At 38.4% G+C, this 18283-nt stretch overlaps 1 protein-coding gene across 1 annotated transcript in view; it reads left to right on the top strand.

Annotated features, from left to right (window-relative positions):
* The window catches only part of BRWD3 (bromodomain and WD repeat domain containing 3), a 363038-nt gene that overhangs the window by 145992 nt on the left and 198763 nt on the right, over positions 1-18283 (top strand). Inside the window, exons 15-17 of the mRNA XM_006902191.1 lie at positions 7269-7403; positions 12596-12724; positions 13528-13753. Coding sequence (XP_006902253.1) covers positions 7269-7403; positions 12596-12724; positions 13528-13753 — 490 coding nt within the window. The remainder of the gene's footprint in view (positions 1-7268; positions 7404-12595; positions 12725-13527; positions 13754-18283) is intronic.

Below are 18283 nucleotides of genomic sequence, written 5' to 3'. Positions count from 1 at the left end.
TACTAGAAGAAGACCTTCCTGAAATTTTCTAGAACGAGATAGTCCACATTGAAGAAGCACAGCAAACACCACATAGACTAGACCCAAAAAGGAAAACATCAAGACATGTCATAGTCAGATTCTCCAAATTAAAACATAAGGATAGATTACTAAAAGCAGTGTCAGAAAAACAAAGACTCACTTACAAAGGGTAAACAATTAGATTAAGTTCTGGTTTCTCAACAGAAACCAGTAAGTAGAAAGAAAATAATTGCCATCGAAGGATCCTATACCCAGCAAAGCTCTCCATCAATTATGAAGGCAAAATTAGATCCATTGCCAAAAAGAAGGAACTTAAGGAATTTGTTAAAACAAGACCAAAAACAAAAAGAAATTTAAGTGAAGTCCTTCACACAGAGATGCCAGAGAAAAGTGGATGGACCATAGTAACCAGAGCAACAGAAAAAGAAACATGGCAAAATGGCAGAAATAAAGTCTGGCCTGACAATAATCACACTTAATGTGAATGAACAAAATGTGCCAATCAAGAGAAAAAGAGTAGCAGAATGGATGGGAAAAAACCAAAGAAAAACTAACCAAAAACACACAACCCATCAATGTTTTGCCTACGAGTACACATTTAAAAAATGGAGAGAAAGACTCAAAGTCAAAACCCTGGGGATGAAATATACCAAGCAAACGCCAACCAGAAAAAAACAGGAGTTTTTCTAATCTCTGATAAAATGGACTTCAGAATGAAAACACCATAAAAGATAAGGAAGAACATTACATACTGATTAAAGGCACAGTAGATCAAGAAGACATAACCTTGGTCAACATTTATGCACCAAATTATAGACCTGCAAAATGCATAAAACAGTGTTTAACAAAATTGAAGAAAGAAATAGACAGCAACACAATATTGGTCGGATTGGATTCAACACACGACTATCACCAAAGGATATGTGAACTCACAGGAAACTTAACAAAGATGCAGATGAACTAAATTATACAATTAGCGACCTTGATTTTGTGGGTGTATTTTGAGTACTGCACCCTACTAGAACTCAGTTGACTTTCTTCTCAAGTGCACATGATACATTTTCCAGAATTGATCACATATACCAAAACATTTAAATAATACCAATTATCTTCTCAGATCACAATACCATAAAACTAGAAATTAACCACGGGAGGGAAAAAAAGTTACAAAATCACTTATGTGGAAACTGAATAACTCTCTGCATGATTGGGTTATGAAACAAAGTTTATAGAATCCCACAGGACCTCCACAATAAAGAGTAATAACACAATTAGAAAAAGGGCAAAAGACATAGAAAGAATTTTCACAAAGGAAGATATTTGGATGGCTGATAGACACATGAAGAATGCTTAACATCCCTAGCAATAAGAGAGATGCAAATTAAACAACAATAAGATACCATCTCCAATAGCAGTGACAAAGTTTAAAAAGACAGCAAGTAATAAATGTTGGAGAGGATGGGTGATACAGGACCTCATACACTCTTGGTGGAATTGTAAAATGGTACAACCACTGTGGAAGGCAGTTTGGCATTTCTTCAGAAAGCCAAACATAGAAATTCCATATGACCCATCTATTTGACTGTTTGGAATAAACCCTGAGGGAAAACTGAGGCACAAATGGAGATTTGTACACCAGTGTTCACAGCAGCGTTATTCACCATTGCTAGAACATGGAAACAGCCCAAATGTCCAACCACAATCAAATCAATTGAGAAATTATGGTTTATTCACACTATGGAATACAATGCAACACACAGGAACAATGATTTTGTAAATCACTACCTAACTTGGGAGAGACTAACCATGCTAAGTGAACTAACTCAGCCACATAAGGAAAAATACTGTATAAGATCATTATTATAGAATGTGTATGAGGATGCAAGGGAAGCAGGGTGGGAGCAGAGTGGTGAGGCTGGGTGGGTGGTGGGGTGAGGGGTTGTTGGTTAATCATAGGGTCATGCAATTTGTTGGGTGGAGGTAAAGGAAATTTAAAAGATCTGGTGTGGAAAACTATATGATTTTTGAAAGTAAACCAGTATAAAATAAAAATTTTCTTTTTTAAAAAAAAAGAAAAGGTGAAAGGAGTACACAGAGTCACTTTATCAAAAAGAATTGGCTGACACAGAAGAATTTAATGAACTAAAATATAACCAAGAGCCAATGATAATGAAAGATGTAGTTCATACTACCCTGAAGGTATTAGCAAAATATAGGACCCCAGGAGTGGATGGGATACCAGTTGACATGTTTCAGCTAACAGATCGAGCTCTAAATGTGCCCACCAGTTTATGCCAGGAAAATTGGAGGGCAGCTACTTGTCTTGCTCACTGGAAAAGAACCATATTTGTCCCCATTCCCAAGAATGGTGATCCAACAGAATGTGGAAATTGTAGAACAGTATTAATAACACATGGTTGCAAAGCACTGCTGAAGATCATGCAAAACGGGCTAGAATAGAACATAGATGGGAAACTGCCAGCAGTTGAAACAGGATTTAAAAGAGGCTGTAGCACTAACGATACTAGTGCTGATGTCAGATGTATACTGGCTGAAAGTAAAGAATGCCAGAAGACAGTCTGTGCTTTATTGTCAATCAAAGGAATTTCACCATGGATCCTAACAAATGGTGGCTAGCATTGAGAAGAATGGGAATCCCAGCACTCAGTTGTGCTCGTTCACAACCTGTACCTCGACCAAGAGGCTGTTGTATGAATGGAGCAAGGGAACACTGCATGGTTTAAAATGAAGAAAGGTGTGCATGAGTTCTATCCTATTTAGTCTGTATGCTGAGCAAATAATTAGATATCCCAGACTCTATAAGGAAGAATTTGTCATCAGGAATACTTAGCAATAACTATTCAGATGACATGACCTTGCTTGCTCAAATAAAGGAGGGTTTGAGACACATACTGCAGAAGATCAAGGGTTGCAGCCTTTGGTATGGATTGCATCTCAATGATAAGAAAACAAAGGCGCTCATTACTGGACCAACAGTCAACATTATGGAAGATGGAGAAAGGATTGAAGCTGTCAACTATTTAATCGTCCTTGCATCACCACTCAGTAAATCAGGAAATTATTTGAATTGACCTCTCCAGGGTGCTGAATAGTAAATGATTTCACTTTGAAGATGAAGGTGCTCCTAATTGAGGCCATGGTAATTTCAATCACTTGCTACACATTGGAGACCTGATAAATGAATAAGGATGACAAAGTAATTGATGCCTTTGAGTTACAGTGCTTCAGAGAGTACTGAATATCCTATGGACGGCCAAGAGAACTAACAGAGTGCACCTTGGAAAAGGTGCCACCACAGTGGTCCTTGGAGATATATTGGGAAGATTTATCTTTCATACTTTCGACATGTAACAAGGTGAGACTATTCATTGGAGAGAGATAACATGCTTGCAAAGATGAGAGGATCATCAAAGGAGAGGAAAACTCCCAGTGAGGTGGATTAACGTGATAACTTCAGCAATGGGCTTGAGTGTTTCAAGATTGATGAGGATGGCACAGGATAGGGCAGGGTTCATATTGGCTGAGCCTTACCCAACTTTATGACATATAACAACAACAACAGGAAGAATTGGCCATCCACTTCCTAATTAGGAGGCTTCCAGGCATGCTATGTATAATACAGCACACTTAGACTAGTAGCACTGGAGCCTGATCCCTCATACTGGGAAATACAAATGTAGAGGAACAGTTGCAAACAGCCATTAATATTTAGAACGTGGAATTTAAGAGGTATGAATGTATGGAAATTGAACATTATTGAAAAAGAATGCCTAAGTATTGACATACTAGGCCTTGGTGAGCTGAAGTGGATTGGCCTGGACAGTTAAACCAGGAATGAAAAAATGAGGGACAATGAGGCCACATTCATAGTCAGAAAAGCCATTTTTAGATTTCATCCTGTAATACAGTGTTGTGAGTGACAGAAAAATATCCTTGTGCATATAAAGAAAACCTGTTTCTACCACTAACATTGAAATAGATGTACCAACAGCTAGAGTCAGAGAAGAGAAAGAACATTTCTACCTAATTTTTCAGGCTGAAATTGATCGAACATACACCCAAGATTCATTAGTAATAATTGATTCTGGAATGCAAACATTGGAAGCAAAGAAGAAAGAGTATTAGTTGAAAAACATGAATTTGGTGATAAGAATGTGTCTGGCAATAGATTGATAGAATTTCGCACAATCAACAATTTATTCATTGGAAATACCTTTTATAAAAAAAAAGAAAATGGCAACAATACACATAGACCTTACTTTATGGACTCTACAGGAATCAGATTGATTGATTGATTACATCTGTCTAAAGAATCTTAGGAGAAGCTTGATACCAGCTGTGAAAACTAGGTCAGGTGCTGACTGTGGAATTGCTACCAACTACACATGTGCAAGTTCAAACTGAAGCTAAAGAAAATGAAAACAAATACCCAAGAACAAAAACATGACCATGTCCGAGAGCAACAGTAACAAAGTTCATCAGGGCAGAAAACAACAAATGCTGGCCAGATGGATAGATTGCAACTCTTATTCACTGCTGGTGTGTATGTAAAATAGTGCAGCAACTATGGAAAGTGGTCTGATGCTTTCCCAGTAAGTTGGAAATAGAAATACCATTTGACCCAGTAATTCCACTACTGGGAATATACCCTAAAGAAACCAGAGTCATGGCTCAAACAGTTGTATGCACATCCATATTTATTACTGCTGTATTCGCAATAGCAAAGAGGTGGAATCAACCCAAATGACCCTCAACAAATGAAGGGATAGGAAAACTATGGGACAGTCAGTCACAAAATGGAATGTTACACAGCCTTGAGAAACAATGAAACATTACACTTCATGGGGGAGCCTGGAGGACATTATGCTGAGTGAAAGATCCCATCCACAAAAGGACAAACACTGCATAACACTGCTACTATAAAATAGGACCGATATGGGGGTTTTGGGGAGGGGAGGGGAGAAAAGTGGATAGATAATGAACACTACATTAGAACAGATGAGAACAGTACCAAAGGAATATATGGTTTTTGTTATGTGCAGTCGAATCGCTTGCGACTCATAGTGACCCTATGTACAACAGCCCTAAACCCTGCTCTATCTCGTGCCAGTTGCACTGCTGCCGACACACTCCACCTCATAGAGGGTCTTCCCCTCCTGCGCTATCCCTCTGTCCTTCCAAGCATGAGGTCCCTCTCCAAGGACCGGTCCCCCGTTACAACATGCCCAAAGTATGTCAGACGAAGCCTCAGAATCCTTGCCTCCAAAGAGCAGCCTGGTTTACCCCTCTCCAGGATAAATCTGTTCATTTTCTTAGCAGTCCATGGTACACTCTTCTCCAGCATAACAGCTCAAAGGCATCAATTCTTCTATCCTCCCTAGCCATTGTCCAATTCTCTGACACATAACAAATGATTGCAAAGACCTTGGCCTTTATCAGACGCACCTGAGTCTCCAGAGTGACATCATTGCTCTTCAGTACTTTGGAGAGGTCCTTAACAGCAGACTTTCCCATCGCAATACTTCTTTTAATTTCCTGGCTGCTGGTGCCAAGATTGTTGACTGTGGAGCCAAGCAAACTAAAGCTGTGAACAATCTCAATCTCTTCACCATCCATCCTGATGCTGCTAATTGGTCCAGTGGTGAGAATCTTTGTCTTCTTGATATTGAGCCTCAATCCGTATTGAAGGCTGCAGTCCTTGACCCTCTGCAGCAAGTGCTTCAGGACCTCCTCAGTTTCAGCAAGCATGCATTGTATATATAACAACAATCTGGAACAAGGGGTGCATTGTACAGTGGGGTGGGGAAGAGGGAAGAAATTTTTTAACAATATAAAAAATTATTTAAAAATTTTAAACAACTTGACTGAGAATCTATCCCACCTGAATTTTAAAAACCATCTTAAAAGGGAGTTCTCTGGTAGCCTCGTGTCAAGAAGCTGCACTGCATCCCGAAGACAGGTGGTACAAATCCACCAGATGATCTGCTGGAGGTGGAGGGGCAATCTCCTGTGCCAGTCAGATCCAATTTGATGGTACGCAACCACAAAAAAGAACCAACCTAAAACAAAGGGAAAAAACCCCACAAAAAACCATCTGAAGAACTTAAACACTAATGAACGAAGACCAGATGAACTGTGGGAGGATATCAACAATATCCACGATGAATGTCTATTTGTGTGTTATTGTCTATGCAGGGGCATTTGACTATGTGAATCACAACAAATTATGGCTAACATGGGAAAGAAATGGAAAAACCCAAACCCTTGTTTGTGGTGATGCAAAACCTATACTTAGACCACTAAGCAGTTATATGAACATAGAGCACAGAAACCCTGCATGGTTCAAAATCAAGAATGAAGTGCATCAGAGGAATGTCCTTCCTCCATACCTTTTAAATTTGTATGTGGAACAGATCATTCAGAAGGCTGGACTTTATGGAGAATAGGAAGAATCAACAACTTCTGTTAACCAAAGGACACAACCTCGCTCACAGAAACTAGGAGGACTTTAAACATTTGTTGCAGAAGGTCAAGGACTGCAGTCATCAATATGGATTGTATCTGAACAACAAGAAAACAAAGATTCTCACCACCGGGCCCATTGGCAGCATCATGGTAGATGGAGAACAGATTGATGATGTTAGCAATTTCATCATACTTGGATCCACAATCAGCATTCTTGGTATCAGCAGTCAGGAAATCAAAAGATAAGTTACTTTGAGAATGTCTGCTGTTAGGGATCTCTCCAGAGTGCCAAGGAGCAATGATGTCAGTGTAGAGACCAGGGTGTACTTTGTTCAAGCCTTGGTCTTTCATGACAGAGAGGCCAGAGCTACCAGTAATACTGAATGAAGAACAAGGAAAATTTGTCTTATGTCACTCTAGTAGAATTGGATATTATTGAGAGATTATATTGTCCCTTTTTCTATGACCTTTTAAGTAGCAGAGCTTAGAAGTAGCCATTCTACTTGCTTAATTAGCACTGAGTCTGATTTTGAAAACTTTTTCTCATCTCCTTTCTAATGGTACTTTATAAAATCAGCAATTATATGTATATAGAATGTTTGCTAGAATGTATTATTTGTTTAAAGTTCACCTGGTAAATGCTGTTAAGTAAGTATACATGGATTCATCTGAACTAGATTGATAACTCTCCCATGGCCTTCTAATCAAATGAATCAGATGCTCTGTGTTACTTTTCCTTTTTAAAATTGATTTTATCACAGGGACACGATGATGAAGTATTTGTTTTGGAAGCACATCCATTTGATCAAAGAATAATACTTTCAGCGGGTCATGATGGAAACATTTTTATTTGGGACCTTAACCAGGGGACCAAAATTCGAAATTACTTTAACATGGTAAGGAAAATATGTGTTTATTTCTTATTCAAACTGACTTCTCTTATATGATAACTTGGTAACTGAAGTATATTGACTGCCAAGGAACTTATTGTGATCTCTAAGTTTGTAAAATAACTAGAATGAATTAAGACCTAAATTAATTAAGATATGAAAGCTGAACAATGAATAACCATGAAAGAAGAAACATTGACAACTTTAGGTTGTGGTGTTGGAGCAGAGTACTGAATATCCCATGGATTGCCAAAAGAAAAAAAGTATAGCCAGGATGTTCCTTGGAAGCAAGGATAACAAAGCGTCTTATATATTTTGGGCATGCTAGTAGGAGAGACTACTCCTTGGAGAGGTACATCATGCTTGCAAGGCGGGCAACATAAGAGAGGAAGACCCTTGGTGAAATGGATTGATACAGTGACTGCAGCAATAGGTGTAAGTGTGTCACAGATGATGAGGATGGTGCATGATAAGATAGAGTTCAGAATGTCTCTATGAGTTGTACTCAGCAACACCTAACAACAACAATAACAGTTAAAACCTGAGAATAAGCCTAATGTAGAATAAATACTTTCAGGGTGATAGAGTTATTTATAAGTTGTCAGCATTTCCCAAGTTCTGATCCTTAGCCCAGAAACTAGAAATTCGAATTTATTAGACTTCATAAGCTCCTATAGCCATATTATATAAAAAAATGAATGTTTCAACTATAATCCTTGTTTATACATTATTATAGTGAGTATGAGACTTTGATGTACCACTGGTAAATCCTAGATGCCTTAATAATCAGAGGTGGTCTGGTAGAAACAGAATTAGAGTTGTAGATGTGTTTAAGATGTATTTCATATGAATCATGGAATAACCTGACAAGCTATCTCTTCTGTAGTGGTAGGAATATTTACAACCACAGTATTTGGTTACCCTTTCTAAAGAACAATACTTCTAAGCAAACATTTCTAAATTGCTGCCCTTTAAAGACCATTTTTCAAAAACTTTTTCTTTTATTTTGATGGAAGTTTAGTAGATTGGTATTCTATTAAAACATTCCTTTATATTTTTTTGTAATATTTATTACTTTCCACATATTGCAAGAGCATGTTGTTGTTGTTGTTGTTGTTGTTATATGCTGTCGAGTCACTTGCGACTCATAGTGACCCTATGTACAATAGCCCTAAACTCTGCTCTGACCTGTGCCGATCTCACTGTCTCTGACACACCCATTCCGATTACCCCAGCCACTGAATCAATCCGCCTAATAGAGGGCCTTCCCCTCCTGTGCCTGCCCTCCACCCTCCCAAGCATGATGTCTCTCTCTAAGGACCAGTCTCTACTTACACCGTGCCCAAAGTATGTCAGATAAAGCCTCAGAATCCTTGCCTCCAAGGAGTCGCCTGGTTTAACCCTCTCCAGGATGAATCTGCTTGTTTTCTTAGCAGTCCATGGTACCCTCAGTACTCTTCTCCAGCACCACAGCTCAAAGGCATTAATTCTCTTTCTATGCTCCCTAGTCATTGTCCAACTCTCGGATGCATAACAAGTGATTGCAAAGACCTTGGCCTGTATCAGAGGCACCTTATTCTCCAGAGAGACACCATTGCTCTTCAGTACTTTGGAGAAGTCCCTAACAGCAGACTTTCCCATCGCAATACGACTTTTAATTTCCTGGCTGCTGGTGCCAAGAGTGTTGACTATGGAGCCAAGCAGACTAAAGCTGTGAACAATCTCAGTGTCTTCCCCATCCATCCTGATGCTGTCAATTGGTCCAGTAGTGAGAATCTTTGTTTTGATATTGAGCATCAATCCATATTGAAGGTTGCAGTCCTTGACCCTCTGCAGCAAGTGCTTCAGGTCCTCCCCAGTTTCAGCAAGCAGGGTTGTGTCATCTGCATAATGCAGATTGTTCAGAGATCTTCCACCAATCCTGACACCATGTTTCTCCTCATAGAGCCCAGCCTCCCAGATAATATGTTCTGCATACAGGTTGAAAAGGTATGGGGATAGGACACATCCCTGGCATACCCCCTTCCCAATTTTGAACCATGCAGTGTTTCCCTGCCCTGTTCTGACTACTGCCTCTTGGTCTAAATATAGGTTTCACATTATCATAATCAAGTTTTCTGGGATTCCCATTCTTCTCAGAGTCAGACACAGCTTGTTATGATCCATACAGTTAAACGCCTTTGCATAATAAATGAAACACAGGTAGACATTCCTCTGGTACTCCCTGCTTTCAGCTAAGATCCATCTAACATTAGCTACCATATCCCTAGTACCACAACCCCTTCTAAACCCAGCCTGAACTTCCAGCAGTTCTCTGCTGATGTGCTGTTCCAGTCGTTTTTGGGTAATCTTCAGTAGAATCTTGCTTGCATGTGAAATCAATGATATTGTTCTATAGTCTCCACACTCTGTTGGATCACCCTTCTTTGGAATGGGAACAAATATAGATCTCTTCCAGTCAGTTGGCCAAGTGGTTGTTCTCCAGATTTCTTGGCACAAGTTGGTGAGCACGTCCAGGGCAGCATCTGTTAGCTGAAATACGTCAATTGGTATACAATCTATTCCCGGGGGTTTATTTTTTGCTATTTCCTTCAAAGCAGCTTCAATGTCTTCCTTCATCACCATAGGCTTTTGCTCATATGTTGTTTGTTTAAACTCTTCTGTGTCTGCCAAATCATTTCAATACAGTGACTTATTATATTCTTTCCATCTTCTTTCAGTACTTCCTGGATCTTTTAATATTCTTCCTAAAACATCCTTGATTATAGCAACCTGAGGTTTGAATTTGTTCTTCAGTTCCTTGAGCTTAAGAAATGCTGAGCGAGTTCGGCCCTTTTGCTTTTCCGACTCCAGCTCCTTGCCCATTTTATTGTAATCTTTTACTTTGTCTTCCTGAGCTGCCTTTTGAAATCTTCTCTTCAGCTCTTCAGCATCTTGAATTCTTCCTTGTGCTTTGGCCTCTCTGTGCTCCCGTGCAATATTCAGAGTTTCTTCTGACATCCATTTTGATCTTTTCTTCCTCCTCTGTCTTTGTAATGAACGTTTGCAGTCTTCTTGGATGATACCCTTGATATCCTCCCACAACTCATCTGGTCTTCACTCATTGGTGTTCAAGGCCTCAAACCTGTTCCTGAGATGGTTCTGAAGTTCAGGTGGGATAGACTCAAAGTCCTATTTTGGTTCCCGTGGATTCGCTTTAATTTTCTTCAGCTTCAGTTTGAACTTGCATATGAGTAGTTGGTTTCTGTTCCACAGTCAGCCCCTGGCTTCGTTTTCACAGCAGATATTGACCTTCTCCAGCTCTTCTTTCTGCAGATGTAATCAGTCTTATTCCTATGCATACCATCAGGTGAGATCCATGTGTATAACCTGTGTTTATGTCTCTTAGAAAATGTGTTTGCAATCGATAAGTCATTGTGCAAAATTCAATCATCCTGTCTCCAGCTCCATTTCTGTCACCGAGTCCATGTTTTCCAAATACTGAGTCTTCTTCTCTGTTCCCAACTTTTGCATTCCAGTCACCCATTATTATCAATGCATCTTGATTGCATGTTCGATTGATCTCCGGCTGTAAAAGTTGGTAGAAATCTTCTCTTTCCTCTTCTTTGGCTCTGGTTGTTGGTGCATGTATCTGAATGATAGTGGTATTCATTTGGACTTCTTGTATGCGTATGGATATTATCCTGTCACTCACAATATTGTACTTCAAAATGAGCTAGAAGTGGCTTTACTTCCATTTAATCCCTTAAGAGTTGTTTCCCTTCATCATTATTCCCTCTCCTTTCCTATTTTCTAAGCTTTTTCACTGGGAAAATGTTACCTTTTTAATTTTGTCTGATTGTCTTTTAAGGGCTCAGTTCCTGCTTATTATCATTGTTATTATCATTGTCATCATCATTATTATAGGCATATGTTTTGTTAGAATGAAAGCTGTATGGATGGGTTGTTTAAATTCTATGTTTAAATGGTGCCTAACAGCCAAAGAGAAAACACATTAAAGAAATGAACAGAAGTTTATAAAGGGCATCTTGGGAAGACAAAATAAAATGTTATAATTAAATGCCCATTAAACTGGTGTTAGAAAATTAGTAAGGACATGCTTGAAATCTTTCAGCTGAAAGAACTGAAGGAGAAATTAAAGCTTTAAGTTGCAATGCCATAGGATTTTATGGGAAAAATCTTTCATAATGCAGGAAGCATCAAAAGAAGATGAAGGAATCCATAGTCACTGTATCAAAAGAATTGGTTGACACTGAAACATTTTAGCAGGCAACAGATGACCCAGAATCAATGTTAATAAAGAAAAAAGGAATAAATTTTTTATTAATTTATTACTAATGGGAAAGCATTGGCAAACATAAGGTCCCAGTAATTGATGGAGTATTAACAGACATGTTTGGACAGTCAGATGCAGCCTTGGTATGCTCGTTACTCTGTGCCAAAAAATTTGTAGTACAGCTATCTGGTTCTCTGATTAGAAGATATTCAATTTTGATATCATCCTTCCCACCATGGATGGAAAAAAAAAAAAAGGATGATCCAAGAGAATGTGGAAATTGTTGTACAGTATCAGTATCTTTAATGTCACGTCCAGTTGACTGGAACAGTACAACAGTAGAAAGTGATCAGAAATTCACACTAGATCTAGAAGAGGCTCTCTCACATGAGGGATTTTATTGCTGATTTCAAGTAGAAGGTGGCTAAATTTAGAGAATACTAGAAAGGTGTCTACTTCAATATTATTGATTATGCAAAGGCATTTGATTATGAGAAAATTGTATCTAACATTGAGAAGAATGGGAATCTCAGAACACTTTAACGGTGCACATTTGAAACCTAGACCTATACCAAAAACAGTTGTTCAGACAGAATAGGGCACATTGCATTCTTTACAAGTCCAGAAAAGTGTGTGTCAGGGCTATATACTTTATCCATACATATTCAGTCTGTTTGCTGAGTAAATCATTTGAGAACCTGGACTATATCTTGTAGATTATGGTATCAGCATTGAAGGAAGACTCAGCAACAACACGAGTTGCCAAAATTAGTACATTGGAATATTGATGCATCTCAGAATCCAATGTATTCTCACATACTTATTTGAAAACTATTCTAAAATAAGTCTTGGTACCTTAATTTGGTTTTATAATTTTCTATTTTGTCATTCATAAATTTTGGTTAAATTTTCTGAATTTTAGATTGAAGGTCAAGGCCATGGTGCTGTATTTGATTGTAAATTTTCACCAGATGGAAACCATTTTGCTTGCACAGATTCTCATGGGCATTTGCTGCTTTTTGGTTTTGGGTGCAGTAAATATTATGAAAAGGTTAGTATATTTATTTTTTTTAATTGATCACAATTTGGTATTTGTGATTCATTAAAATTGTTTAATATCTTTTAGTTAATAGAGTTTGTTTCTCAATATATGTAGGATAAAAGAAATTCCTTTTTTGGTAAATGATTCTGTTATCTCCAGAAGTTTAGACTTGGCAACCAGAGTCTGTCTTAAGATATAGGGTGATTAATATAGATATACAAATTCATTATGATATAATTTTACTTAGAACCAATTCTGTGGAGCTGGTATAATGTAATAGGGAATGACTCAAAACTTACCTTCTGCTTTGCTTAAATTATTTGTATGAGAATTTATTTTAGAAATTAATAGATTCATGATATTTTTCTAGCTGTGAATTAAAACAGATTGTAGAATCTTAGATTTGAAAGAGAACTTATTAGCAGTGAATTCAGCCTATTATGTTTTTACCTATCTCACATTTCACCTGTCCTTACTGAATAAAAAATAGAAACATAGTTATATAGGGGTATATGATTTTTACAATTTAAGAGTAATGTCTAACTTTATTCATTGGATTGTTGCTTTCCTATCACGTTTAGAACATTACTAAAAGGTTCATACAGTAGCATATATTTATAAATGTTTCTGAGAAAATATGATGTATGCCATGTAATTAATTCCCTTCTATTTAGAGGAGAATACTGGCATCAGAAGATTATGAGAGAATGCAAAAATTTCTCAATTTGAAAAATGTTTAGGCCCTAGAGAGAACATATTTAATTATCTACAAACTCCATACATGTGTTAAGTACTAAAAATCTGTCATAAAGATTCCAGATCAGATGTTCTTCCACACTGATTATCGACCACTTATTCGTGATGCCAACAACTATGTATTGGATGAACAAACCCAGCAAGCCCCTCACCTCATGCCTCCTCCATTCTTGGTGGATGTTGATGGAAACCCTCATCCCACAAAATTCCAACGACTAGTACCAGGACGGGAAAATTGTAAGGATGAACAGCTTATACCACAGCTGGGTTATGTTGCAAATGGTATGTTTTCTATAAAAAGAAATATAAAATATTTTATAAAATATACTTCTCTATATTATGTATACTTCCCAGCTAAATTCTAGTTATAGGCTATGTTTTATACAGTAGTTTAAAAAATGTATTTTATATTGGTTTTCTTACAAAGTTCATATACATTATGTTCTTCATAATTAACTATTCTTCATTCATACTGTGTTTCATATAATCATTCCCATGCATTATGTTTTATAAAATGAAACACCACTGGACTATGACCATCATTATACTCTCTTCTCAGGTACCCATCAAATCTTTCCCATGTCCTTTACTCCCCCTACCATGAAATTGTACAACCCTATGATTTTGTCCCTGTGCATCCTCACCTCTCACCTCCCACTCCTTCCCCCTTGGTTCCCCGTACATGTTTTAGTAGTCTTCCTTCTATTTTTACAATAATGATCTTATGCAGTATTTTTCCTGTAGTACTCTTTACCTTACATAGTACTCTAACATTGTTTATCTTCTTGTTGTTGTTGTTGTTATGTGCCTTCGAGTCACTTGCGACTCATAGCAACCCTATGTACAACATCCCTAAACCCTGCTCTGTCCTGTGCCAATCGCACCGTCTCCAACACACCCACCCTATTACCCCATCGCTGAATGAATCCACCTCATAGAGGGTCTTTGTCTCCTGCGCTGTCCGTCTACCCTCCCAAGTATGACATCCCTCTCTAAGGACTGGTCCCTCCTTGCAATTTGTCCAACGTATGGCTGACAAAGCCTCAGAATTCTTGCCTCCAAGGATCAGTCTGGTTTAACCCTCTCCAGGATGAATCTGTTTGTTTTCTTAGCAGTCCATGGTACACTCAATACTCTTTTCCAGCACAACAGCTCAAAGGCATCAATCCTTCTATACTTCCTAGTCATTGTCCAACTGTCTGACGCATAACAAGTGATTGCAAAGACCTTGGCCTGTATCAGAGGCACCTTAGTATCCAGAGTGACACCATTGCTCTTCAGTACTTTGGAGAGGTCCCTAACAGCAGACTTTCCCTAACGGCAATACGTCTTTTAATTTCCTGGCTGTTGGTGCCAAGAGTGTTGACTGTGGAGCCAAGCAGACTAAAGCTGTGAACAATCTCAGTCTCTTCCCCATCCATCCTGATGCTTCCAATTGGTCCAGTGGTGAGAATCTTTGTCTTCTTGATGATGAGCCTCAATCCATATTGAAGGCTGCCGTCCTGACCCTCTACAGCAAGTGCTTCCGGTCCTCTTCAGTTTCAGCAAGCAGGGTTGTGTCATCTGCATAACACAGATTGTGATAGATCTTCCACCAATCCTGATGCCACAATCCTCATAAAGCCCAGCCTCCCGGATAATTTGTTCTGCATACAGGTTGAAAAGGTAAGGAGATAGGATACATCCCTGGCGTACACCCTTCCCAATTTTGAACCATGTACTGTTTCCTGGCTCTGTTTTGACGACTGCCTCTTGGTCCAAGTATAGGTTTCGCATTAGCACAATCAAGTGTTCTGGGATTCCCATTCTTCTCACAGTTAGTTGTGATCCACACAGTCAAACACATTTGCATAATCAACGTTTTCTGGTGCTCCCTGCTTTTAGCCAAGATCCATCTAACATTAGCTGCAATATCCCTAGTACCACAACCCCTTCTAAACCCAGCCTGGACTTCTGGCAGTTCTCTGCTGATGTGCTGTTGCAGTTGTTTTTGGATAATCTTCAGCAGAATCTTGCTTCCATTTGAAATCAATGATATTGTTGTATAGTTTCCACACTCTGTTGGGTCAACCTTCTTTGGGATGGGAACAAATATAGATCTCTTTTAGTCCATTGGCCATGTGGTTGTTCCCCACATTTCTTGGCACAACTTGGTGAGCACGTCCTGGGCAGCATCTGTTAGCTGAAATACGTCAATTGGTATACCATCTATTCCTGGGGCTTTATTTTTTGCTATTTCCTTCAATGCAGCTTCAATGTCTTCCTTCATCACCATAGTCCTTTCCTCATATGTTGTTTCATTAAATTCGTCTGTGTCTGCTAATTCCTGACAATACAGTGACTCAGTATATTCTTTCCATCTTCTTTTAATACTTCCTGGATCATTTAATCAGACCTGTACAAATAATCCATGCTCTACAGTAAGCGATTTGGTGACGTACCTACTTGGAAATTGTGTTTATATGATTCTATTAACCCTTAATATTATTCACTGTATGACTTTATAAGTTATTATTCCATAATTCCTTGTATATGCTTAATGGACATAACAAAAGAGGAAACTTCAAAAACTATTACTAAAATAGCTATATTTATCTGTTTTCTATTTAAAATGCAAAAAATTATTAGGTATTGGAATGCTTGGTTGGGTGCCTTTCAGTCAACTCAAACTCAGTAATCCTGTGAATATCAGATCAAAACTTTGTCCTATCTTCCTCATTTTCACAATCTTTGCTATGCCCATTGGTGAAGTCTTTTTGTCAATCCATATTGTTGACTCTTAAACTTTGCTAATCCTCTAATTTTCTAACTATGATTTCTTTGACAGCATCTATCAATATGCCCAGTGTATGTGAAATAAATTTTTTTCATCTTTTCCTTTAATGAGTCTTCTTGTACTTTATCCAAGATGGATTTGTCTGTTCTTTTGTAGTCCATGAATATTTAATACTCTTTACCAATACCATGATTCAAAGTCATGATTGTTCTTTGGTTTTCTTTATTCTTGTCAAACTTCACTTGCATGTTAAATGATGGAAAATAACATAGTTTAGGTTAGCTGAACCTGAATCTTTAAATTGACAGCCTTACACTTCGGAACTTTAAAGAGATCCTTCACAGCATATTTTCCCAGTGCAACACATCCTTTTATTTCTTTTTTCTTTTTTTTAAATTTAATTTTATAGTGGTATACATACGAAGTTCATAAAGTTCATATACATTTTTCAGTCCATTCCATCGTGGTTCGACATTTGGGCTGTTTCCATGTTCTTGCTATGGTGAGTTATGCTTCTATGAATATTGGCGTACAAGTCTCTGTGCTTCAGTTCTCATTTTCTCGGTATACTGCAAGCAGTGGAATAGCTGGGTCATAGGGAATTTCTATGTTCAGCTTTTTGAGGAAACACCCAACTGCCTTCCAGAGTGGTTGTACTATTTTCCAATCCCACCAATAAAGTGTTAGAGTTCCTGTCTCGACACATCCTCTCCTACATTTATTACTTGATGCCCTGCTAAACTTTACCACTGACACTGGGGTGAAATGGTATCTTAGAGTTTTGATTTGCATCTCTTTTAATGCCAGTGGTTTTGATCATTTCTTCATGTATATGTTTGCCAACCCATTTTGTAATTGTGTTGTCATTCTTTTTTTGGAGGCCTGTTGGATTCTGTAAACATTCATCTCAGACCCTTGTCTGAGATGGTATTGCCAAATGTTTGTTACCAGTCAGTAGCAGTCAGTAGGTGTTTTTTTCACCCTGCTGGAAAACGTTTTTGATGAGCACAGAGATTTAATCTTTAGAAGGTACCATTCATCAATTCACCCTCTTCAGATAGTATATTTCTGGTTGTCCTTTTATATCGTAGACTGGGCCTTCTAAGCTTGGTCCCAGTTTATCTCTTATGAGCTTTACGGTTTCGGGCTTTATTCTGAGGTCTCTGATCCACCTTGAGTTGATTTTTGTGTGTGGTTTGAGATGTGGATTCTGTTTCTGCTTTCTGCAGATAGAAGTCCAGTTTTGCCGGCACCATTTGTTGAAGAGGTTGTCGTTTTCTCATTTGGTAGGTTTTATTTCCTCGTTGAATATAAGTTGACCATTGATAGATGGGGTTTTCAATTCTGTTTCATTGGTCTATGTGCCTGTCATTGTATCAATACCATGCTGTTTTGGTTACTACTGCTGTGTAGTAGGTTTTGAGGTCATGGAGTGCTATTCTTCCTACTTCATTTATGCTTTTAAAGTTTTTACTACTGCTACCATGGTTCCTTAGGGGCAAGAAGCTGCACTGCAATCCTGAAGGCATCTTATTCAAATCCAGCAGCTTTTCTATGGTATAAAGATGAGCAATCTCCTCCATATGATTAACTGCCTCTGATAACCTACCAGAGGGTCAACTGTGAGTCAGTTCCAACTCAGCATACACAACAAGAAGAACAACCATGGTATTTGTTGTGGATTCACTTATTTCAACTCTGATTACTTCAGATCATAACAAACTGTGGCTGACTCTGAGAAGAATGGAAATCCCAGAACACTTGATCGTTCTAATGTGAAACTTATACTTGGACCAGGAGGCAGTCGTCAGAACAGAGCAAGGGAACACTGCATGATTCAAAATTGGGAAGGGCGTACGCCAGGTATGCATCCTATCTCCATACCTTTTCAGCCTATATGCAGAACAGATTATCTGGGAGGCTGGGCTCTATGAGGAAAAATGTGGGGTCAAGATTGGTGGACGATTTATCAACAACCTGCGTTATGCGGATGACACAACCCTGCTTGCTGAAATTGAAGAGGACCTGAAGCGCCT

This window comes from Elephantulus edwardii, unplaced genomic scaffold (assembly GCF_000299155.1).
Source record: "Elephantulus edwardii isolate Elephantulus edwardi_28Jun2011 unplaced genomic scaffold, EleEdw1.0 scaffold00378, whole genome shotgun sequence".
Lineage (NCBI taxonomy): Eukaryota > Metazoa > Chordata > Mammalia > Macroscelidea > Macroscelididae > Elephantulus > Elephantulus edwardii.
The sequence above is the reverse complement of the archived record's forward strand: the minus strand, read 5'-3'. Positions and strand labels throughout refer to the sequence as shown.